Here is a 25,432-nt window from a genome sequence, read left to right as displayed (position 1 = left end):
CTGGAGGCTTTACATTTGTCATGAGATTGGATTTGAGTGTAAATATGGCTAATCTTTTTCAAGATTGTCCAGATTGCTATTTGACGTTAGAGTCGTCTATGGCCCAGGTGAAATTGGAAAGGGGGGGTTAGCCCTGTGGTAACAGTCATGCCAAATTCAGCAAAAAAAATTGACCCACTGATTGTGCAAGGTAAATTTCAAAGTCTGGGATGACCAAAGGGTGAACTTCGGCAAGATTAAAAATAGGACCCAAAATTATTCTGGAGGAAAAAGCGCACGCTGGAAGGTTTGTAGCTTAAATGCAGATTAAATCCTGTCACATTAGCTTGCATCACAGTCTCTAAATTCAGTTTTGGCTCACAAGAAGAAGTTTGAAACCCACTTTCTTAGAACAATCTGTAGATTACATAGCAAGAAGCAATAATCCTTAAAGGTCCCAGGAAGAGAAGGTCAGATGCATGAGTTACATATCAGATGATCCCCCGCTTCTCACAGTGGCATCAGATGTGACGGCCCGCTTCCCTTGATAGCATCTGATCAGAGCTCACAGCTTTCATGACCACCGTTGACCAATGTCATCAATATTTAACTTTTCTGCTCTTTGCATTCAGGATATCATCCTGTAATTTGCAAGATGCTATCTTCAGGTTGTTTTCACCAGATTATTTGAGTTATTTTCCCCTACTTTGGTATTTTAAAAAGTATGACAAACCAAGTTTTGTGAAGATGTGGTTTTACTGATAGGGTTGAATACAAGCCTCTTATGATTAAACTGTCTGAAAAAAAGAGAATTATTAAGCCTTGGCTTTGACTCCACTGCTGCCAAACATAGTAGTCCATTAACACAAGAAGTATAAGCAAGTAAGAAGTATCTAATTACTTGCAGTACTGTGAAAGACAAAATCAGAGAGTGGATTATTGAGTGGGAACAGACTGAAAATATTTGCCTACTAAATAGTATCATTCATTCAAATATGTACCATCATTGGAATATATTATACACATTATACACTGTTGAAAAAACAAAAGGTCTGTGTGGCTACCTCTTTGAACTTTGGCCACCTGGGAGCCACAGGCAGTGCAGCTGTGTGCAATACCTAAACCACAGCTGCTGCATCTTGTGGAGTTTGATATTGTTGCTCAAATAATGATCAGCCCAGATGAGCCCATAAATTAACTTTTAACTTTGAGTTGAGTTGAGTTTAGAATGCATAAAACATTTTAATTTGAACTGAATAACTTTGAATATCTTGAATAACTTTGTTCAGTGATGCCTATATAAGTAGCTATAGTCCATGCTGCATAAAAAAAGTGAAACGGAAAAGAATGAAAATGCTTCTAGTGGATCTGGATATCCACTTTTCCTTTATACTAGGCTCTAACCTTTAGCAAAGTGCTGGAATGACTTTGTCTTCTCTGCAAGCTGGAGTGACTGTGTCATCACTGTACCCAGATGGACTTCCCTTAAGACTGGCAATGTTGACTCAGGTCCTCCTGCCTTCCTTCCACAGTGTACAGTTTACCGCTGGCCGTCTTGGAGCATGGTTTTCTGTCCTCCTTCCATGTTGCTGTCACAGCATAGAGAGGACATGACAGCACAACGTCACTTTTTCTATGCCAGACATCTGAGGGAACTTGAAAGCGATGGATAGGGAAATATTCCAGTATGGAGTAGTATGTGTGGAAACCACAAACTGTGCTATTGTGCAACAGTGAGCTATCCTGTAAACTTCTTTTTTAATCAAATGTCTTGATGGATTAGTATTTTATTTTTTAAAGGAGGGGTATCTTTTGGTTTTTCAGCAATTTTATATAATTACCTGGTGTCCTGGTGTACTACTGGCAGAAGAAGCGCTGTAAAGTACTGACTCTGACGTGTAATTCATTCCATCAGATTTCACCATGTGATCTGAAAAGCAACATGGTTCGTATAAATCATGTAATTGTTTTGGATATGTTTTGTTGGTTTCACCTTAAGATGTCTTTGACACAGTAGGTCCTAGTGTTCTGTCTTTTGTCAACAGTTCTCTGGCCACAGGAACTTTTCCTTCTAGTTTTAAGCATGCAGTAGTTCAGCCTCTTTTTAAAAAGCCCAGCCTTGATGCATCTGATCTTACTCATTTTAGATCCATCTCTAAACTGCATTTTTTTTTATCAAAAGTTTTAGAAATAATTGTTTTTACCCAATTAATATCTTATCTGAGCCATAATAATATTTTTGAAAAATTCCAGTCAGGTTTTAGAGCATTACACAACACAGAAACAGCCCCTAGTCAAAGTAGCTAATGACCTCCTCCTCACAGCAGATGCAGGAGAAGGCTCAGTCTTAATCCTTCTAGACCTGAGTGCAGCTTTTGACACCGTAGATCATGCTATTTTAATTGAGCGCCTTGAACAGTGGGTAGGTATCTCAGACTTAGCACTGAGTTGGCTTAAATCTTATTTAGCTAATAATTCTCTGTCACAATAGGCAAGTCATCGTCAGTTTTTGGTCCCATCCTCTTCTACATGCTTCCACTTGGTCATATAATTCGTAAGCCTTTCACAGCTATGCTGACGACCCACAGTTATATCTACCCTTAAGACATAATGATCCCAACTGCTTTAATACTCTCAGAAACTGTCTCAGGGACATTAAGTGTTGGATGTCACAAAACTTTCTTCAGTTAAATGAAAGCAAAACTGAAATAGTCTTATTCGGGCAGCCCAACGCAAGAAATCTTATTTTACATGATCTTGGTGACTTATCATCTAATATAAAGCCTGTGGCCAGAAACTTCTGAGTGATTTTTGACAGTGACCTGACTTTCGAGGAGCAGGTAAAGAGAGTCGTGCAGTTCTGCTTCCTTCAACTAAGAAATGTATCAATAATCAAGTCATTTTTATCTCATGCTGACTTAGAGAAGGTAATTCATGCTTTTATTTCATCTCGTCTAGACTATTGCAACTCTCTCTATACCTGCCTCAGTCAAAAATCAATCTCACGTCTCCAGCTTGTTGAAAATGCTGCAGCTAGAATTTTAACTGGCACTAGAGACCATATTACCCCAGTCTTAGCACATCTGCACTGGCAGTAAGTAAGATTTAGAATTGATTTTAAGATTTTACTGATTACATTTAAAGCACAGAAAGGTCTAGCCTCTAGCTATGTTGCTGACCTTTTAACTCTTTATGAGCCGGAACGCAGCCTTCGATCCTCAGGCAAGGCCCTTTTGGTTGTTCCACAGTCTAGGCTCAAGACTAAAGGTGACTGCGTTTTCTTTATTAGGGCACCTAGACTTTGGAATGACCTGCCTGAGGAAATTAGGCTAGCTAAATCAGTTTCATCTTTAAAATCTCTTCTAAAAACACACTTATATAAACAGGCTTTTATGTGAATCACTCCCTATGCACTGCCATTCGGGAGTTTGGAATCGCTGAGGGGTCTTTGTGTTTCCTGGAGGAGGCTGGTGCTTTTGTTCGCTGTGGTGGCATTGAACCGGTCGGGGAGTGCAGCCGGGGCATTGATGGTGTTGCGGACTGCTGCCTCTGTTTTCGGGTGGCTGTTCTGTTCTTTGGACTTTCTGTTCATCAGGAGTCCTCCGTTTGCGGCGGTGACGTCTTTGCTGGCCTTGGGCGTTCTGTCGGGCTTTTGGGATTCTCGGTTGGGGTTTTGCCACGTGCTTCCTGTGGCGCTTGCCATGGGTGCGATTGGCTTGTGGGGCGTTTCTCGAGGGCCTTGCATTCGGGCAGTTTCCCGCGGGGGCTCGATGGGGTTTGGATCGGGCGGTTTTGCTGGTCGGTCTGTCGGAGGCAGTGCTCGTCTCTCCTGACTCGGCAGTTGGTTGTTGTTTTGGGGGATGGGGGCTGTTTCCGTGCGTGGGGTTGCCGGGAGGCTGGGGATTTCATGCTAGGGTGTGCGCCTTTGTGTGGCGGTCTTCGGTTTCTTGGCGGTTTCGCACTTTCACACTCGTCTCTCATGCCTGGGGTCTGCGGGGCTGTCGCTGCTGCGCATGGGGTATGCTTTGATGGGCGGGGGGTTTTGGAGTGGAGCAGTCGTTTGGAGTGGAGGTATTGGTTTGTGGCATTGTCAGTGTCTTGGCTGTATTTCTGATCAGTTTGGTGGTGCCCTGGTGGATTGGAGTATCGGTCTCTTTCGGGGGCATGGAGACTTCTTGGTGGTTCCGGACTGTTGAACAGTAGTGTAGCCTACTTGTATCTGTATCTCCATTTTATTGCTTTCTTGTGTTTTGGCACACACTTTTATGTAAAGTTCGATCTGTTTTTAATTGTATCTCTGTTTGTTTGTGTGTTTTTAGTTGTACCTGTTTACCTCATATATTACCTTTTATTCCTATTTTCTATTATTGCTGCTTTTGGGTTTTATTGTATGTAAAGCACTTTGTAAACATTGTTTTTAGAAAAGCGCTATACAAATAAAGTTATTATTATTATTATTATTAAGGCCCTTATTCCTTCTATTTTTCATGTGCGCAGCCTTGCTTTGTGTAGAAAACCCTTTCAAGATACTATACTTTTATGGTTGGACATAATTGCCTATCAAGAATTATGCATGGCTTTTAAATTACACTTGGCATTACGCTGCGGTCGTTTTTGCTGAGGAGGCTCGTTTTCATGGTAGAGGAGTAGCGATACATGGAGGAGTGCTATTCTTTAATTTACCTGCTGTCTGACACACGCAGGCCAGACAGGGAAGAGCGCAGAGGGCTCTCAAGAGTGAGTTCATTTTCACCCCAAGGGCCTGCAACCTAGAGAGCGTCAGGGAACAATAATGTCATATCAAGATGAAACAGGAAAGAGAGAGAGGAGAGTATACACAATAAAAAGTGATAGACAGAGACAATGGAGAGAGAGAGAGAAAAAAGGAGGCAAGGAGATAGAGACAAGGGGGAGAGAGCGGGCAAGAAGGGGGAGCCGCAGAGAGATTAGAGGGAGAGAAGCAGAGATTGGGAAGCAGAGATATGAGGTGCCGTCCGATGGAGTCGGCAAACACAAAGACGAGAACAGTGTGAGGGGAAAATAACAAGTGACAGATACGAATCACTGGTGATGCAGCACATGGTATCCGTGGCAGCCAGTCCAACAGCCAGATTGATTTAGCCGCCCTAAAGCCTAGAGCGTCTTAGGTCGTCACAGTGAAGAAGACTCGCTGCCTCTCAAACTGAGACCGAAGGCCTAGAAGAGTGCATGCAGCCTGAACACAAACTGAAAAAACTGACTGCGCTCGCCTCTCTGTTTTCAATACATCAAATATGAATAAAGGCTATTCTTCTCATCAATAAATTCAATATTGTTTCAGCTGACCTGTTAAAACTAGTTCAGTTCAAACAGGGAGTTTCCAAACCTTTTTCACTTCTGCTATTCCCTTCTGGTGGCTGTCCACTGAACAAAATTAGCCTTCCAAGTTGTTTATACATACAGTATGAAAAGAAAACCCCAGGGACAAGTGTATGATGTCCTCATCCAATTTTATGTACTCACAATAACATTTTATTGCATTCTCCCACAGGAGAGATTGCTACAATCTTACACACTCATTTTATAGCATTGATCCTTTACATAAGCATGGCACAAACATTTTTCTTACAGAGACATGCAAACAACCATACATTCATACATTTATTCATAGATTTTTCTCTACCTTTATCTTTTTCAGGGTCGCGGGGGGCTGGAGCCTATCCCAGCATGCATTGGGCGAAAGGCAGGGAGAAACCATGGACAGGTTGCCAGTCCATCACAGTGATAACACAGATAGACAGACAATCACTAACACTCACATTCATATCTTTGGGCAATTTAAAGTCATTCCACCTGACTTGCATGTCTTTGGAATGTGGGAGGAAACCCGGAGCACCCAGAGGAGGAGAACATCCAAACTACGTTAAATAGGGTCATGGTTGGGGGTTTATACAACATACATAAATACATACACAACAGGCTCAGAAATTAATGGGGGCTCAGGGCAAAAACGCCCTTGAAAGTAAAAAAACAAAAAAAACAATGGATGGGTGGAAAATGGACTGGTTGAGGACAGAGAGTCTTCTGGAAGTCACCGGTTTCCAGCAATTGCAACAAATCTGAGTGTTTATTTTCCAGTTTGCAATGTACATGTATTATTGTAGAATTCAATAAAATTGCCCCTGAAAAGGACCAAAATGTCCTTAAAAATCAGATTAAGGTGGCAAGAAATGCCCTCAAAAAAGTGAGTTTCTTACTCTGCACACATTATCTATCTATGAATTAAACATCCCATCATTTTCCTCATGGCTATGTCAGTGAAAAAGATAGAAAATTCCCACAGGTTGGGACACCTCGAGTTTTTGGAAGCACTTTGATGTTTGTGTATTGTACTCCTGCTCCCTCCAGTGGAAAACAAGGATGCACCACACACACACACACACACACACACACACACACACACACCAAAACAACATCTGTCTGTCTGACAGGAGAGCTGAATTTCCCAAACACATAATAACTACAACCTTAACACAAAAATCATCTCCAACTCCATTGCATATTGTGATATCCTTCGTGACAAGATAGACTGTAAAGCCCATCAAAAATCTTTAAAGCAGTAATCTGAGTGTGCAATTTAAATTCTGCACAAATTCACACTCTGACCGCTGAGGCACCACAGGTGAAATATGTTTTCCATCCATGAAACATGTAGTCTGCCTGCATTAATGTTTGCTAATGTATCACTCTGCCACAGATGGCCAGGTGAATGGGGTTTTTGCCTGATAGCAGCACAGGCTGCATCTCATATGGAGCGATGCCAGAGCGCTGACTGGTTAACCTTTGCTGCTCTCCACCAGGACAGCAGACCATATGACATGTTAATGTTTGATGCCGATATATTCCCTTGCACTTTAATGAACACATCTGCTTGAATCGATGGAGACTGATTGAACTGATTGCATTTCTTCAAAGGAAACCTGTGCAGCCATTAAGATGCAATGAATGCTCATGAATAATCATGACTTCCCGCCTTCTGTCTGTTCACATATCATATCAGACAACACAGAGGTAGGAACAGGGTAGCTCATGATTATTTAGTATGTTTCCCACAGGTATCTATTTGTCTTACTAGTAATCATTCACTCAACAACCTGTTGTTTATACTGAGAAAATAACCTACTATGTTTTACTTATAGTGATGAAAAAGTAAAGCCTTCACACACATTCCACTCCACATGTGTAATTTATTAACAGCCTCACTACCCACCGAGCAACAGCTGACAAAACAGCAATTTATAAATACACAGTATTGAGACAATATCTGTATCATGTTACATGTCACATAATGGTCTTGTTTTTATGGGGATGTTCAACATCTTTTTGCTCACACTTTGGAGTATCAAACCTTGTGAAATGTATTTTGTGAAGCTAAACTGGGGGGAATTAATTAGTAACCTTTCGAGGTGTTGAAACGCAGCAGAGGTGAATACCGCTCCCGGAGAGCTACGGAAATAATTACAAATAATTACAGAGAGGACAGACACTTCAGTGGAAAAAATCAAGGCCTGCAGTGGCATCTGGTCCCAGAAACATGGAGGAATCCAGTGCCAAGCTCTTCTGCTGCTCCTGGGTGCGCCAAAGGGTTCCCCTGGCATACAGAGAGGAGCTGTACCACATCCTCAGCATGACAGGACCTCTGGTAAGGACCGGAGCTGTTTTACCTACCCTGCTGGGTTTATTTAGGGTCGTGTGGATGCAGGTTACCCTTGCTCATAAGTGGAATTATACAATGGAAGACAGATGAAAGTGTTTCTTTGTGCAAGAAAAGGTTAAGATGTCAGGAAAGCAAGCAGAAAGTGTGGCCTGTGACTTGGCAGCGTGCAATGAGTGATGATAGTGTGATGGCTCATCTGACAAGTCACAGTCCGAGTGCCGTGAAAACTGCAAGTTTATATGTACCAACTGTACCGCTGTTTGTCTTTCTAGCTGCTCACTCGAATCCTAACTTACCTGCTTCCATTTGTCGTTACGATGTTCTGTGGTCGTCTGGGAAATGAAGTGATGGCTGGCTATGGATTAGCTAATGGTGTAAGTGATCTTCTATTGCCTGTATGCTCCTCACAGTGGTGGAGGCTAACACAAGAAAATGACAGGTAGAGATATCACTGGAGAAGGGAGCTGGTAGAGGAAAAATGAAATATTACAACTGCAGACTCACTGTCCCTGGATAGCTTTTATAATGCTATCACAATCACTTGGGAAATGTAGTACAGTTACTGTTATGATGAGTCATTATATTTTAGCAATATTGCTTACATCACAGTCCAGGCTCCTTTCAGTGTGTTTCACGTTCCTTACAGGCCCTAAATATCACCACTGTGGCAACAGGATTTGGTCTGGCACTGGCATGTGATACTTTGGTGTCTCAGGTTTGTAAAACTCTTTTGATCCGATGACACATTACAATCTTTTAACAGACCCCCCGATGCCAACTGCTCATTACTCTGCTCTACTCGCTGTTCAGACATTTGGTGGTAGGAACTTGCTGCGAGTGGGAGTGATCCTTCAGCGGAGCATCCTAATCCTGCTGCTGTTCTGCCTGCCCTGCTGGGGTCTGCTCATCAATGCCCAGGCCATCCTGCTCTGCCTGGGCCAGGATCCTGCGGTGGTCAGGTAACTAACAGCAGTATACTTCAATTACCAGTGACATACAACTCAGTGCCTCTGCCATTGGATAAGGATAATGGGCTAGTTTGCATGCTGATTAGTTGGAACACCTCAGACCTCATCCTGTCAGCTGAAATAAAACATCCTCTGCATTCAAATCAAATCTGGCCCCTACACATTCCCTGAAAAGATTCAGCACAAGCAGGAGCAAACATTTTTATTGCCAATTTACTGACCAAATGAGGTATATCATTATTTGTAAATGTCTATATACAATAACCACTTAAGTAGATCATTTCTCCTGAAAAGGCCATTTTCTTCAGACAACTGAGTTTCTGAGTGGTGATGGAAGTACGTGAGATTGCACTGAAGGTGTTACAGTGAACAGTGTATATTACCTTACTTAAATGGAACAGTGTTTGTCTGCCTTTTGAATACAGATTTTATTTTTATTTCAGAATAGCTCAACTGTATATTACAGCCTACCTACCTGCAGTGCCAGTGAGTTATTGCTTTCCTCTCACTTTTTTTGTGTGCAAATTTGCTACATTTTCAGTGATGCATATGCAGAGAAACTACTTCCCCTCAAACCTGAATGCTCAATTGGTACTTGACTCAGTTGGTTCCAGTTTCAGCTGGTGAAAGGAGGGATCACACCACTTCAAACTCATTAAACCTTCCCTCCTCGTCTTGTTGACTATCTCTGTCTTTCAGGTATTATTCATGAATCACCTTCAGGTGTCTTATCTGCAGAACCAGGTATACTACGATCCTGTACTCACATCCAATTGTCTTCATTCATCCCATTCTGTATCATATCTACATTCCATACATCTACATTCTACATTCTATATCTCATTTCAGAGAATCAAAATAATATGCTGAATGTACTGTAATTGCCCTCAGGTTTTGTAAGGAGGACGGTATCAGTGGTTGTGATCATGTCGTCTGTTTTTTCTGTACTTAGGGCATAATACGGCCTCAGTTGTACACCACTGCCATGGCAAACATAGCTAACCTGGCGACAAACTACATCCTAATTCACTGGCTGGATCTGGGAGTTAAGTAGGTGTACTCACACACGATATAAGATTTTCTATTCTGCATGAAAATGTGCTATTTCTCACACTAATTTCAATGTCCGTGCGTGCATGCACCTGTCTTTCAGTGGATCTGCAGCAGCCAATACCCTGTCTCAGTTTTACAACAGTGCTTTTCTGTTTGCTTACATTTGGTGGAAGAAGCTGCATGTAAAAACATGGGGCGGTAAGGAACAGTTATTCAGTAGAGATTTCTATGGTTTTCCTTATGATCACATGGACTTTGTTCATCCTCCATCTTTCTCTGACTAAATAAATAAGATTCTTTCTCCCCCTGCAGGCTGGTCTCTAGCATCACTGCAAGAGTGGGGCTCCTTCATGAAACTGGCCCTTCCCAGTACACTAATGATATGTTTTGAGTGGTGGTTGTATGAGTTTGGGAGCGTCTTTGCAGGTAATATAAATGTTAGAGACTTACACTGAGCCCATTCTGAAAGGCAATGACGCACATACCAAATTATCTTAAGCCTAACTCGAAGCTCTTTGTTTCTATCAGATCAGATGACTGCATGTGATACACACTTTAATGACCATGAATTAAACTGTGTCTCCCTTGATCAGGAGTGCTGAGTGAATATGACCTGGCAGCCCAACATTCTGTGATAATGCTGGCATACATAAACTACATGGTACTGTATGTTTTTGGATAGTCAAAACTTTATTTTAAAACTGATTCACTCCCCTCAAACATGATTAAGCTCAACTACAGTATATACACTACTGTTGTCCTTAAGTCACCAAAGTCAGATTAGTTGAAGAATATCTTAACAGCGACCTGGGTTCGAATCCGGCCTGCGGTCCTTTGCTGCATGTCCTCTCCTCGCTCTCTCTCCCATACCTTCCTGTCTCTCTCTCACTATATCTGTCCAATAAAGCATAAAATGCCAAAAAGAAAAAAAAAGAAAACAAAAAAAGAATAACTTTAACAAAACATAGTTGCAGTTTAGACTCTGAATAGTGGCGTGTAGCAGATGGGTTGCAAGCTCTTTTGTATGCTATGACAACGTTCACTGAGTATTTCTGATTGCTGTATCTTGTTGTTTTGGTCATATTTTCCCGATATTATGAATCCCCAGTTCCCCCTTGGTATCCAAGGTGCGACCTGTGTGCGTGTGGGTAACGCTCTGGGGGCAGGAGACACTGCAGGGGCAATCCTTACCAGCAAGGTGTCCCTCGCTCTCGCAGGTCAGTTACAACCATGCTCTGTCATTGTAGCTTATATCAATATATCAACATGCAATATCTGATGTCTTCACCATTTTTTGCTTCAGGTGTCATGGCGATCACTCAAGGTGTTGTGCTCAGCTCTGCTAAAACAGTGATTGGCTTCCTCTTTACCTCTGAACAGTGAGTCTTGTCAGTACCATGTGATTACTGGATTACTACACATTATAAATTACAACATGCAAAGACTGGAAAGCATAAATTGGATCTAAATTATAAAACTCCATCACTCCAGGAAGATCGTAGACCTGGTCTCTCAGTTGATGAGTGTCTACGCTGCCGTTCAGTTATTCGATGCTCTTGTGGTGAGTCTTGGAATTTTTCTTGTGTGCAGAGCAAATACATGTTTGCGTTATGCTACCAAAAGCATGTCAAATATCAAATGTTAAGTTATTCAGATGTTATCGAATGGTAGCCAATGGATTGTCTGACTGTGAGCACATAATAATCAGAGATTTCTCTCTCTCCATCCCAGTGTGTGTGCACAGGCATCTTCCTGGGCTCGGGCAAACAGAAGATAGCAGCTGTGTCTAATTTCATTGGCTACTATTTTATTGGACTTACACTGAGCATTACTTTCATGTTTGTGGCCAAACTGAGAATTTTAGGTACACACCAAAAAGTCAATGTTTTGTTGTCATTGTCATAGAGGTTCAAGACAAAATGCTGTATAAAAAGAGCTGGTTATTACAAGTGAAGCCTGCTGTGCCCTTGAAGAATGACAGACAAATCTGTCTTTTTCTCCACAGGTTTTTGGCTGGGCCTGCTCATCTGTGTCTCTTTACAATCTACCTTCTACATCATAGTCATAATCTTCAAGCTTAACTGGGAGACAATAACAGAGGAGGTATGCTACTGGCTAATCTCACAATCACGATCATGCCTCAGCTGTTGAGATATGCTGACAGCATTTAGACAGATTTAGATTTCTACAACTTCACTTGCTGGGACACATCTGTGGCATTCAGCAGCTATTCCGTAAGGGAAGAATCTGAAAAAGCAGAAATTGTCAGTTGAGTTTTTGTATCTGCTTGTTCACAGGCTGTGAAACGAGCTCGAAAAAACACAGATGTGGCATCACTGAGGACAGCTGTCCTGTCTGACGCTGTGGGGAATGATACTGCTGACCAGAGAGCAACCACTGGGAGTGTAAGTCACCTGCTATACCTACACTAACAACAATGGACCTAAATTGCTTTTCATAGACTGTTTCACAGGCACAATATACAGTTTTTCTATGTAGTTCTTCCATAATGCACCAAAGTCAGATATACCAAATTGTATCTGTCCAATGCCATCGCCATCCTTTAAAGTTGAGCAGCACGTTTTCTCTGGACAAAATAAAACCATTTGCAATTAAGTAATACAGAATATGTTACTGTCATCCCTCCCAGTCAGTGGATGGCTACATCTCTGTGAGTACAGACAGCCAAGAAGGGAACACTGGGGCAGAGAGTGGACATGTGGTGCAGCAGTCGGAGCACGGCCGTCTCTCCACCACCCAGCTGATCCTGCGGCGAGGCCTCACTGCATTTGCTGCAGTTGCTCTTCTGGCTGTGGGGACCAGTGTCCACTTCCTCGTCCCCCTGCCTGAGATCCTGCCTTCAGAGGGCAACTTGACTATGGGCTGGATCAATACTACCCACCCTCCTGATCAAATTCAGTCTACTCTGCTGGTCTGAGAAGAAGAGTTGGGGTAATTAAGATCCCAAGATAATCACAAAATCAACGTTTCTATTCAATGTCAGATTTTCAGATTTTCTCTTTAGTTAAGACTAATTCTTTTGAATGTGGCTCAGCAAGAAAACTGTGGCAGATTCGCTTAAAATTGCAGTGAATGAATGGTTTCACAGTAAGATTTTTCTTTTGCTTTGTTGAGGGAGTCATTCAGGGTAGAAGATGTTTTATCACAGACTCTTTTACTTTCAAGTTTCTCTCTAAATTCATTCAATCACCCTGTGAATGGACACAATATAAATATTAAGAGTTTCATAACATGCAAAAAATGTAATATTCATGATTCAGTGTCCATGTGGTAAGGCTTATACACTGGTGAAACATCTCGCCCCCTAAAACAACTAATTACAGAAAGAAATCATGAAACTAAACCAATTGGCAGACATTTTAACAAAACCAACCAAAGAGGTGGTAATATTGACAACATTGAAAAAGGAGGAGGGCATTCTGGATATTTTATCTGTAAAATGTATTTCCAGAGGGTATGAATGAGGATTTTACAGAGTTCCAATAGTATTTTTTCATTTAAAAAAAAATGTTTTTTAATTTTATAAAATGTTGTTTCCCCCTGTGCCTTCTAGCTGACCTCTGATTTTTCTGTATGGCTCAATGAACTTATGTGTAATCTATTGGTTGTTATTTCTCTTGTTTCTTATTCTATTGGTTGATTTCATGGTGTCTTATGTATTTATATTGGCTTTTAGATTAATTGTTTTGCCAACCCTGATGAAAGCCACATGGCGAAACGTGTTGGTTTTACTAATAAATATTTGTTCTCAGTACTGCAAGTGTTGTTGGTTTTCTTGCCTGCATGGTTCTCTCTTCCCTCAGATGAAAGGGAGCTGCAGCAGAGCCGTGTTTCTGCTCGCCTGCTGTGGCTCGCTACACCGCAGTCCTCTGCATCACAGCCTGTGCTGCTGGCACAGAGTTACTCCACTGACAACAATAGACTTTCCTAAGATGTACCGCATCTCTTCTCATGTAATCAAGTTAGTGATCAATAGGTTGGTGATGATTCCAACAGCCAGGATGAAAAGCATGCCAGCCAAGGTCAGGCCCCTCCGCAGCACCAGCGCCCTGTGGGAGAGAAACGCCGCTGTTTCCACCACTGGTGTCTCCTCAGTGTCAGCCAGGCCCTTCACATCTGTGTCGCCCTCAGAAAGCCCTGCATCCTCTGGCTGGGCCCCTGGACAACAGGATATCAGGACAAATGTAACTCTAAAATTATATAATATATGAAGAAATTAGTAGCCCTAAGTTAAAATTTCTACTTTAACTTCATACTCTAAATTATGGAAAATATGATACAGAGCTTTTGTAGACTTTAAAAGGTGTCATGTGTAGTATTTTTTATCAATATCAATATATCAATTGTCAAATGAATTGCAATATCTTGGTATAATTCTCTCAAACAAATGAGACCCTGGTTGATTCATCCCATGCCAGTGGTTTTGTGCTAGTGCTTTTCAAAATTAATACCGCATTTACCATAAATCCCTTTTCCTCCTGCCGCAAAGAGGATCTTTGCTTCATAGGTCAAATGTTTTCTCTTCACTTTACTGAAGAGGATAAACATTGGTAGTGGTTTTATCCATTTGCCTTTCACGCCTTCCTCCATCTGCCATTGTGAGAAAATCTGAAAGCTTTAGCTCCGTTCACACTGGAAGAACAGCGCTCTCTTCCTGTTTTGTGCCATAAAGCAATGCAGCCAATTTCTGACCTGGTGGCACACAATGTAAAATACAATGTAGAGGCCAGTAGAGGCTGCCAATTTTCTCATTGATGGTCTTGTTTGTTTGCAGTAATTATATTAATGTCTCAAAATGAATGTGGTAATGATTTGTTGATGTTAAAATGCTACACATAGCACCTTTGAATGAGGAATATGCTTTAGTTGTAGTAGAGTCTCTCTTACTCGTGTTTGTAGAACTCCCATGCACTCCAGCTCTGATCTGAGCCTGAGAGAAAAAAATCATATTAACTTTTTTATAAAGGAGTAGCCTAAAGGCATTTAGAGAGGGAGCTTTACCTCTGAATACTAACCTCTATTGTGGCTTGCTTCCAGTTCATTCTGACTAGGTAGAAGGTTAGGAAGGAGCACTGCAGGAACACGCAGATAAATAATCCTGTCCACAGACCTGGAGAAAAGAAGAGTGTAGTCTGTCTCTTTCAAAATGTCATGTCAAAGTAGAGAAGAGAAATGACTCGGGTCATTTGATGTCTTGCTAAAAGAGCAGCAATAGAGCCTTTTCACAAACATGGCTAGCACAAAATGCTAACTGGCTAACCTAGGCTAATTTTCTGGGCTGTTAGCATTTTGTGATCCTCCATCAAATCACTTTTTTATATTCATACAGACATCTGACAAGATATACAGAAATATATGTCAATGACAACACCTGTATTGTATTATACACTATGTTGAAAGACAAAATAAGTGATCACAGACAGAGTCAGAGGTGACAGCAAGTTTGCTTCTTAACATTGCTGCCAATGGTGAGAACCGATCTATACCCTGCTGAAGTACATCAGCCATGTTTGTGAAAAGGGTCTATCTAGTGATGGTGATGCAGTGCTGGATCTCACAAAAAAAATGGTTTAACAATGAGACAACAATGTGGCACAAAACTGAAAACAGAAAAATGAAAACACCTCTACTATAGATCTTACCCTTGATTCCTAATTTGGCTGCAAACATCAGAGACGCTCCAATAGGAAAGCCAATACCATAATATCCCACAATGTTGCAGACGGCCCCAACTTTCTGTTTCCCTGCCCCTCTTATAATGCTCCCCGAGGCAGCCTACAATCAGACAAACAGAATAAAGATATGGTTAGACTGGGCTGAAAGGTGCTTTAAATTGAATTGAATTTCAAATGCAGTAATCTACAGCTACATCGTTGGGATGCAATGGCAGAGCTACTTACTGATAAAGCATCTAGGAGGAGGAAAGGAGCATAGAAAGCCATAACATCAGCAACCCTTTCTCTGATTTGTCTGTTGGGAGGGAAGAAGAGAAATTCAGCTCAACATTTACAAACAGTATGACACTGTGTAATAGAGGTGGTAAGACAACAAGAATATTAGATTTTTGTGTAATAAAATTCAGCCAGTACTCAACAGGGGAATTGGCTATTTTAAAGGGGGAATAATATGGCATTGAACTCAACTGGAATTACAGATGGCGCACACTACATCTGTACTGCATTTACCTCAAGTTAATATGTCAAGGAATATGTAAGCAAAGTTCACTGTTTTATAAGTATACAGTGACTCACACATTGGTGAAAGGTCATTAAAGTGATCTTTATTATCTTTTATAGACATGACAGTGCCTCTGTACGTAACACAAAACAACCTGGGAAACTACTTCGTTTTTCACATCAGTGGTAGTGGAGATTGCAATATACCAGTTCCATAAGGGTGCTGCACTCAAAAAGTACACAGCTAAGATGTTACTCACTCATCATATGTAAAGATGTAAGAGATATGGTCCTTCAGGCTCCCAATGACAATTGCCAAGCATACAGAGACTGATCCTGTGCACAAGAGGTAATGGAGAAGCAAAATTATTCACTAGTCATATTACACATAATTCAAAATGTGCTCACCTGAAGGATTTGTACTTCTTTTATTTTAACATTTAATTAATGTCAAAGGAGTGAAATGAAAGTAGCTCAGGGCTTTCCCTTTATTTATATCGGGAATGTTGCCTCACTTTCACACAGTTGCATACATTACCACCTGGCAGCTTCCCAGTTCAACCACAGTCTTCTGCTGTTATTGATGCCTGTACCAACCTGCGCAGAACATTGCCAGTTTAGCAGACAGCTTGGCCTGCTCTGTGTCTCCAGCTCCCAAGGCGTTACCAACTCTTACACTGCCTGCCACACTGAAACCTAGAGGGAACTAATAACAAGAACCCTACATTAACCTACAAGTACACTGCATACATAAACAGATGGTTCATTTCATATAATAGGAATTCATTGTAGAAATATATTGTTCCACTTCCACATGAAAGAATTCACCATGTATGCCACATTTGCCAGTTCGTATACAACTGACTGAGCTCCAAGTTCCACCTCACTTATTAGACCTGTCGATAAAAAACAGCTATTAGATATCAGAGCACTAATTCATACAAACACATCCTTTAAAAAACACAAGGTGACTACCTTACCTGCCAGAAAACCTCCAATTTCATACGTCCACCACTCAACACACAGCATGATCATGCTGGGAATGGCCAAGTGGATGAAAGTGCCCCATTCTTGCAGGCACTCTTTAGACCAGCCTGTGTAGGATCGATCGATCAATCAATCAATCAATCAATTAATCAATCAATCAATAAATAAATCAAACAACTAATCAGTCAGTCAGTCAGTCAGTCTGTCTATCTATCTATGGCACAAAATTATTTTTATTTTTTATATTATTTCTGACTGGTTTCCTTTGAAAATCTGTTTCGACACTGTGGGTAGAAACTGCTGTTATGTTTGGTTTCACACTGACAGCTGTCAAGCGATAGGCCCTATATCTGTCCCATTTTCGCTTCCGCCCCTCCAGCACTACAGACGCTCTCTGCTTTGCTCCTGCCTGCTTATCTATTTTTCGGCAATATTTTCCTGTTTTTCCGGCTGCAATGCACAAAAATATGAGTGGGAGTTCCTGTTAACTACTAATTCTACAGGATTAAAGTGATCAGAGGTTGTGATCACCTATTTTTAAAACTTTTTCACCATTCGGGAATACACAATGCCTCCTCACACTCTGGACTGCCATAAACTGCTACAGAAGATTGCTCTGCTAGAAACCAGAATTTTTGCACTGGAAAATGACAGAGAACTGCATGACGCACATCCAATGTCTTCAGTCGGTGAGTTAAAACAGCCTAGAACTCAGGCTCAGCTAATGAAGTGCCAGCATTGAATGATTACATAACCTTCCCAAAACTTGGTAAACCTGAACCAGTACCAAAGAAACTATCTGAACAGACTGGGTCTACTACCCACTGGTATACGCTCGACGCAAAGCCCAAAAATAAACACACAAATAGACAGCAGACTAATGCAAATAAGAGACTGCAGTCATTCCCGACACTATGGCTGGAAAATAGATTTGAACCACTATTGAATCTGTGTGAATCAGAAATGGTGACGACTATTGATCATTTGCACAAGGAAGAACGGCGACGGGCTAAGGTGCGCACAGATAAAGGGTTAAAGTCCAGTCCAGTGGATCAGACACCGTTGCCGGACATTCTCATTGTTGGAGATGCCGCTATCAGAAACATAAGCAGTAAGATGATCAAAACATGTTGTTTTCCATGTGACATCAGTGAAAAAATCCCCCAAGTATTGTCTGACCACCCAGAAATGAATCAAATCATTGTACATGTGGGGACAAATGAAAAAAAGAGCAGTCGGAACTGCTGAAGCTGGATTTCATTGAACTTTTTAACAGACTTGGCAAACCAGAGATTCAGTCCTTTATCAGTGGGCCATTACAGCTGACAGAGGAATCAATAAGTTTAGCAGGCTACTTGGATTAAATACATGGCTGTCCTGCAATTTAAAAGGACTGAACTTCATTGATAACTTTAACCTGTTCTGGGGGCGTAGAGACCTTTTCAGAGCAGATGGCCGCCATCTAAACGGGTCCGGAGTGAAACTACTAACGGACAATCTCCTCTACTCCCTTCATCACCCGTCTGCCCCCCTCACGGAGGCACTCAACTCTGACACACTTCAGTCCCAACTTCAACAGCAACCCATAGATGACCAGTCACTCTCACTGCAGCCCCAGTCCCAGCCTCAGCTTGGAGCTCTCTGTTCCTCCAGATCACCCTAACCTCCCCCCTCCCCCTCCCTCCCCCCCACCTGCCCTCTGTTAGGATTCACAGATAAGATGGAAGAACTGGTGAATGCCGGACTTAAACTCACGCCTCGACCTCTTCCCCGCACTGTTCTAGCCAGCCCTCAGGCTCCACCACCCCCAAAGTCCCGTTCATCAATTCTCCCCCCTCGTCCCCCTCGCCCATGCCCCCCTTCTTCAACTCCCAGACGTCCTCCCCCTCCCTGCCCCCTTCATCCATCCTCGAGGCGCCAAGCGCACTGTGTCACACCAGCGTGCTGATATCAACACCGGAGAAGCAAACAACTGATGGCCTTGGGGTCCCTGCTACAGTGTAGCTGGTAGAATAAGCAAGACGTACCCTCTCCATGCTGCAAACTTATCAAATTTGATAAGAGTGAAACAACCTGACAATTCAAAATCGGGTTCAGGCCCTGTCAAAACTTCAAAATTAGCTTTACTATATGTTAGGTCACTAACAAACAAATAATAATTAATGATCTTATTGTTAATTTTAAACTTGATTTCATCTTTTTAACGGAAACTTGATTAGATGAAAATAGCAATGCTACACTTATTGAAGCATGTCCTCCAAATTACAACTTCTATCAGTCAGTTAGACAGGGCAGACGAGGGGGTGGAATAGCTGCAATCTACTCAGATCAGTTTAACTGTACAAAGGTTGACCCAGGAGAGTTTTCGTCTTTTGAATATCTGGCATTTTTCCTCAAGACTGAAGCTCCAGTATTTATTTTAACACTCTATCGGCCACCTAGGCAACTACCATTTTTTCTCCCAGAATTCTCTGAATTGGCATCACTTATTATCACCAGATATGATAGAATAATTTTGAATGGTGATCTAAACATTCACATAAATAATATGTCTGATTCGAAGGCTATGGAATTCATCAACCTACTGGACAGTTTAGAACTAACTCAACATGTCACTGAGGCTACACACCAACATGGTAACACACTCCACCTGGTTGTGACGAAAGGGTTAATGATTGACAATGTATCAGTGTCTAATGTCTCTGTTTATGACCACTACTGTGTATTCTTTGATGCTCATTTGATTGTAACCAGGAACATGAAAGAAATTGTTGCTCAAAAGCGGTTCCTAGATGCAACAGCAGAACTTGAGTTCTCTGAGCTCGTAAGAGAACTGGACTCATGTCATCTAAACTGCTCAGTACATGAAATGGTTGATGCTTTTTTGGTCAGGTTTCACAGCACAGAAACTGCCCCCATGAAATGGTTGATGCTTTTTTGGTCAGGTTTCACAGCACAGAAACTGCCCTCACCAAAATAGTCAATGATTTGAGACTTAGCACTAATGCCAACAGGGTCTCAGTTCTGGTTCTTTTGGACTTGAGTGCAGCATCTGACACGACCACAGTATTCTCATAGATCGTCTCGAGAACTGGGTTGGTCTCTCTGAATGTGTCCTAAACTGGTTCGGAACTTACATTACAGGGAGGAAATTTTTCATCTGTCTTGGAGATCATGTATCAGAGAAACATGATCTAACTTCTGGTGTTGCACAAGGAAGCTGTCTTGGTCCCCTGCTTTTCTCACGATACATTCTTCCATTAGGTGATATTATCAGATAACATAATGTCAACTTCCATAGCTATGCTGATGATACACAACTATACATTTCTGTAGAGCCAAATCATGCAGATGCCTTAAGCTCCCTCACTACTTGTCTATTGGCTATCAATGATTGGATGAACACAAATTTCTTAAAACTGAATGAAGATAAGACAGAAATACTTTTGGTCAGCCCCAAAGCCAAAAGAGAAGAACTCTCCACAAGACTTGGGAACCTGAATCCCTCGATCAAATCAGAAGTAACAAGCCTGGGTGTTATCTTAGATTCTGATCGAAGTTTTAATTCCCATATAAACAAGGTGACCAGAACAGCATTCTTTCATCTTAGAAATATTGCCAAGGTGCAGCCCTTCCTAACTCAGAAAGATGCTGAAAAGCTAACTCACGTGTTTGTTACAAATAGACTGGACTACAGCAACGCCCTTTTTACCAGCCTCCCTACAAAGTCTATTGACAGGCTTCAGCTTATCCAAAACTCTGCAGCTAGACTTTTAACAAAAACAAGGAAGCTAGAGCATATCACTCCGGTTTTAGCTACATTGCACCGTCTCCCAGTGTCCTTTAGAATTGATTTTAAAATTCTTGTACTTGTATACAAAGCTCTTAATGGCTTACATTGCAGAATCCCTGCTGTTCTACATTCCATCAAGAGCCCTCAGGTCTTCTACTGCTGGTTTGTTAGACATACACAACTCCACTCAAAAGAAGATTGGGGGTGCAGCCTTTTTTAACTATGCTCCTAAACTGTGGAACACCCTGCCAAAGAATATTAGAGAGGCGGGCTCTGTAAGCATTTTCAAACAGCTGCTAAAAACGTATCTTTTCAGCTTAGCTTTTAAATAGCCTTCATTTTAACTGTTTACGGACGGCGTCATGAACAGGATCCCAACAGGAGTTGAGAGGAACTCTTGCGAGTAGTTTCTCCGCTCTGATGGGATCCACAAACCTATATTGAGAATTGAAGGATTTCTTGAAGTTTATAATTGTAATTGCTTAGTTGATCTGTGTATTGTTCTAAAGGAACATTTGACAAGTCCTATAAGGGCTGTGGGGCCTGCCTATGCGGCGGGGTAAGACCACCAGAAAGAATCTATGCTCCTTCTAAGAATCCTTCATGATCTCATCTAAATTGATTTCCTTTTGAAAGGAAGAATTGATGGAGTTCTCCGAAACTCTGGACTGGATGGACTCTCCGAAAAGTTATAGCGCTATACATATTTTTGTTCGGTGAGGCCGACAAAAGGTCTTTTAAGTTGTGATTATCTTTGAAGAGGTAAGGCACACTTACAGTAATCGTATACTGGTTGACAGTGTCACCAGGCCGGCAAAAAGTCTTTTAAGTTGTGATTATCTTTGGAGAGGTAAGGCACACTTAATTGTATACTGGTTGACATTGTCACCAATGTGAGAGTGACTACTCAATACCAAGAACTAACGCCGCTTGATTCTGTGTTTCCTTTAAGGGGGTAAAAATATCTTTCTATTTTACTTGATTTGATTCTTTTAATGCAATACATTTTGCTTGTTCTTTTATAGGAATTTTATCTTTTTATCTGTCTTTTATCTGCCTTTTATTGATGTAAAGCACTTTGTGCTGCATGTTGTGTATGAAAGGTGCTATACAAATAAAGGTTATTATTATTATTATGATTATTATTATCATTATTATTTTGATTAATGATGCGACAATCTTTTCAGGGTTCTTGTGAATAAACAAAGGCACGCGAAGGAAGTAACTACGGTAACAGACAACAGCATATGGCTTTGTTTACATTTCTGCTGTTTATCTAACGCTGGTCTTGCCACAGCTGCTTTCAGACTGATGGGAAAAGCATTAGAAAGCTATCTATAATGGTGAGGAAAAAAATGAAATTAAAAAAATAAAGCATGAAAGGACTGTCAATAAGGAAGACTGGGGACTGTAAGGAGATTATTATCAGAGGCTCAGACAGATATTCAGGTGCAAGGCCATGAGTTGATTTGAGAACTAATACAAGAATTTTAAAAGTTTAATTAACAGAGACAGATGTAGAGAAAAATGGGTGTTCTCACTCAGTGGGTGAGCTCACTTGCTTTTCTAGGTCTGTACACAGAACTTGAAGTTGATTCAATGTCAGTTTGGGTGGGAGAGAAGGCAGAGTGTCACAGTAGTCCACTCTCCACTCTACTAAGACAAGGCTCAATTATAATTCAAGACTGTATAGTTTCAAAGCGGTGTGAGGGTGAACCGTAATGTCGTTTTCTGCCCTTGGGATTTCAAATATGATTTCATACTCTAATAATAATACCCATTATAGTGCTACACTGGAGTCGTCATGCCGAGGGAAACCATTGGAGCCTCTAAGTGTATGCAGAATTATCATGCTCTGTTGAAAATGGGTCCTACTCACCTCCCCAGGTGGCCTTATGAAGACCTTTCCACATGATATAAGAATAGAGAATTGCAGCCAGGGAGAACTGGGAGATAGTGTTGGCAACAGCAGAGCCTCTGTAAAGAGTATTTCATTTTTTTGCTATCAGCAGTAATGAAACTGGGGTAATTGTGTGCAGTCCAGTAAGTGATACTCACGCTACTCCCAGATTTAATGCATAGAGGAAGATGTAGTTGATGAGAGCGTTAAGGACATTCACCACAGCTCCTGTGATAACCTGCGGCCATATGATGCCCTAAAAGGAGAATACCACATATTATTTTTATGACCTAGAACAATTCAATAAGCATCTTTATGTGCGCAATGCGCTCCCAAAGATAGAAATCAGGGAACATCTAATCTCTAATGTCATACCAATGTACAACCTGGAGCTGCATCATCGTCAAATGAATAGAAGACTGGCTAGTCCTCCTGAATTTTTACTTCTTTTTATCCAAATGTGTGTCAATGCTACCAATTCAGAGCCAGAAAGTGGGCCTTCCTGCCACCTAGATAATGGCACAGTCACCTTTTCCATCTTTTGTAATCTTTACAGAGCTGTATATTGGCATGAAATCACTCAATCAATACATAGATAGATAGATAGATAGATATGTATTAATGTGTTGTGCACCACATGGTGCCCAGCCCGTATGGGCTCACAAGACATAGAGGCATTGAGTTCCACCAAACAAACAAGAACCATAAACAAATAATAATCAAAACATACAAATCAAAGTCATACATTCAAATAAACAGCTTCTCCATTCTCAGTTTCCATGTTTTCCCAATGAAACTGGGGCTTAACCTCATCTCCTAACCAGAACAACAACAGGCTTCTTGTTTTGCATTGTCTCAAATAAAAGCAGTCTTAGTTCCTCATCTAACATACAATGAAACAGAAAAAGGAAATTCAGCTTAGAAAACATCCAGTTCACATAGAGTTGATCTTGTTTTTGGCTATAAGACCGTAGTTAATGGCATAAGAAGGCATAAGAATTGTGAAATGTGAAAGCTGAATGTTAGTAAAATTGCCCTTTTAGACACAACTGACTATACTTACCTGGTTTTGTAGATATCTTGTTTCCAGTGAATAAATGAATGTAGCCTGTAAAGACAACATCAGTCAGTCTTTGACCTGGGAGCATTCAGACAGGAGTCAATCAAAAAGAATCCATCTCTAGAATAGTGTTGTGATACCTTCAGCCCAGTTTCCTTTATTATTGTTTCCGTCATAGACATACTTACAGGGAGTGCCGGCATAAAGATCTTCACATACAGCTGAGACAACCTAAAGAGAGATTCTCCGTCAGAATCAACATGAATAACACTCTTTCTACAAAGTGGGCTAAAGCAGTGGTAGGGCAGGAAACAGAAATGGCTGACCTGGCCACTTCTGGACTCTGTTTGACAGCCAGCAGGATGGGCTCTGTGTTTATGAGGATGGCCCAGCAGGGGAAACACGCCAGCATCAGAATGAGGATCGCCCTCTGCAGAATAACCCCAACTCTCAGGAGGTTACGGCTCCCAAAGGTCTACAACCAGAGAGGGTTTTTACATGAGGCTTGTTGAGCTTTCTGAAAACGTATCAGTGCTGGATAGATAAGAATTGATTAATAAATACAGTATATCAGATGCCATTTCAGATGAGTGGGCTTATACTCCTACCTGAGATATTAGAGTATCACATGCTGATGATAAACCAGATCCAATAGATATACCTGTAACATTAATAACCTGAGGAAACAAAGCAAACATGAAATGGGTTATTTTCTACTGTTAGTTTACTCCACTATAACTATTGTTAAGATGTCAGTGTTATTGTAAGAACAATACTTACTGCTATGGCCAGAGTCACTCCTGCCAACTCTGTCCTCCCCAGATGGCCACAGAAAATAGTGCTGACTAAACTCACTGCAAACACCATGAACTGGGCCATGAACTGATGAGAAAAGAAAAAAATGAATGAAAATCAGCTTGAGACACCAATATTGGTGAGTGGTTATTATTTTTGCCACAGCAGTGAGCCTGTACACTAAATGGTTAGGTTAACTGTGAATTGTAGTCCACATTCATGGCAATTTATAATGAAAAAATCCATTTGAGTTCATTCTGATCATTGGTCTCAGCTGCTGTTGTCCACCCTAAACACACATGGTGGAAAAGAATGACAGCAACACAGTAAAGTAGAGGCTACTTACCACTGGCCCGGCCAGTTTAACCAACTGTATTATTTCTGCCTTGAAGCCAACGGGGATGTGCATGCGAATACGCCTTATTACCCAAGAATTACAAATACTCCATGAAGAAGAAGGTGAGCCTTCATTCCTGCTATTTGCCCTGGTTTCCATGATTTAGTATTGACTACTGGATGGTTCTGTTCTGGACCTGTTATTCTTTCGAGGAACTCCCTCAGCATGTGGGGTGAAAGTTACTGTAAATGTGTTTTCATAGGAGCAGAGTGAGGTCACTTGAACGTCACAGAGTTACTTCCTTTTTAGTGATGTGAAGTTCGGCTCTTTTATGAGATTCGGTTCTTTATGAGTCACTCAGTGAGAAGATTTGCTCAGCTGATTATTTTGGTTTCAGTTGGCCGTTATGTGCAGGAGAGAGAGGGAAGATGTTCGGTGAACCACGAACGAGTCGAAAGAGTGGGTTGGCTCCACATGATTCTCGTACCCTCCATGTATACACTCAGGAGAGTTGTGAACGATGTAATGTCTACCCCATGTCATGAAAATTAACAAATTGAATGTCTTTCAATCAATGAGAACCATGTAGACTCAATCAACAAGAACCGTGCGTAAAATCGCTGATCTATATAACATTACAAAAGTAGGAAATGCTACAAATAACTAA

The 25,432-nt window shown here is 41.3% G+C and overlaps 2 protein-coding genes across 2 annotated transcripts; one reads left to right on the top strand and one right to left on the bottom strand.

Moving 5' to 3' along the window:
• Positions 1–7,552: 7,552 nt before the first annotated feature.
• On the top strand, positions 7,553–12,634 carry slc47a4 (solute carrier family 47 member 4). The gene is made up of 17 exons (XM_071527142.1): positions 7,553–7,660; positions 7,948–8,049; positions 8,322–8,390; positions 8,486–8,634; positions 9,087–9,129; positions 9,343–9,387; positions 9,596–9,693; positions 9,797–9,894; positions 10,009–10,122; positions 10,290–10,357; positions 10,805–10,913; positions 11,000–11,075; positions 11,188–11,257; positions 11,428–11,560; positions 11,702–11,799; positions 11,994–12,101; positions 12,347–12,634. Exons 1-17 carry the CDS (start codon positions 7,553–7,555, stop codon positions 12,632–12,634), a joined length of 1,776 nt encoding a protein of 591 aa, XP_071383243.1.
• A 1,032-nt stretch (positions 12,635–13,666) lies between these two features.
• slc47a3 (solute carrier family 47 member 3) lies at positions 13,667–24,901 on the bottom strand. Its single transcript, XM_071527139.1, has 17 exons — positions 24,775–24,901; positions 24,414–24,515; positions 24,242–24,310; positions 23,960–24,108; positions 23,822–23,864; positions 23,637–23,681; positions 22,732–22,829; positions 22,553–22,650; positions 16,874–16,987; positions 16,722–16,789; positions 16,491–16,599; positions 16,154–16,229; positions 15,618–15,687; positions 15,360–15,492; positions 14,733–14,827; positions 14,605–14,647; positions 13,667–13,875 (listed from the first exon to the last, which is right to left on the bottom strand). Exons 1-17 carry the CDS (start codon positions 24,835–24,837, stop codon positions 13,667–13,669), a joined length of 1,584 nt encoding a protein of 527 aa, XP_071383240.1. The 5' UTR covers positions 24,838–24,901.
• Between the last annotated feature and the right edge of the window lie 531 nt (positions 24,902–25,432).

The sequence above is a fragment of the Centroberyx affinis genome, unplaced genomic scaffold, assembly GCF_046629955.1.
Source record: "Centroberyx affinis isolate AG114_WGS23_722 - 3 ecotype Tasmania unplaced genomic scaffold, CSIRO-AGI_Caff_v1 ptg001494l_1, whole genome shotgun sequence".
NCBI lineage: Eukaryota > Metazoa > Chordata > Actinopteri > Beryciformes > Berycidae > Centroberyx > Centroberyx affinis.
Note: the sequence above shows the minus strand (reverse complement) of the source record. Positions and strands in the feature narration are given on the sequence as shown.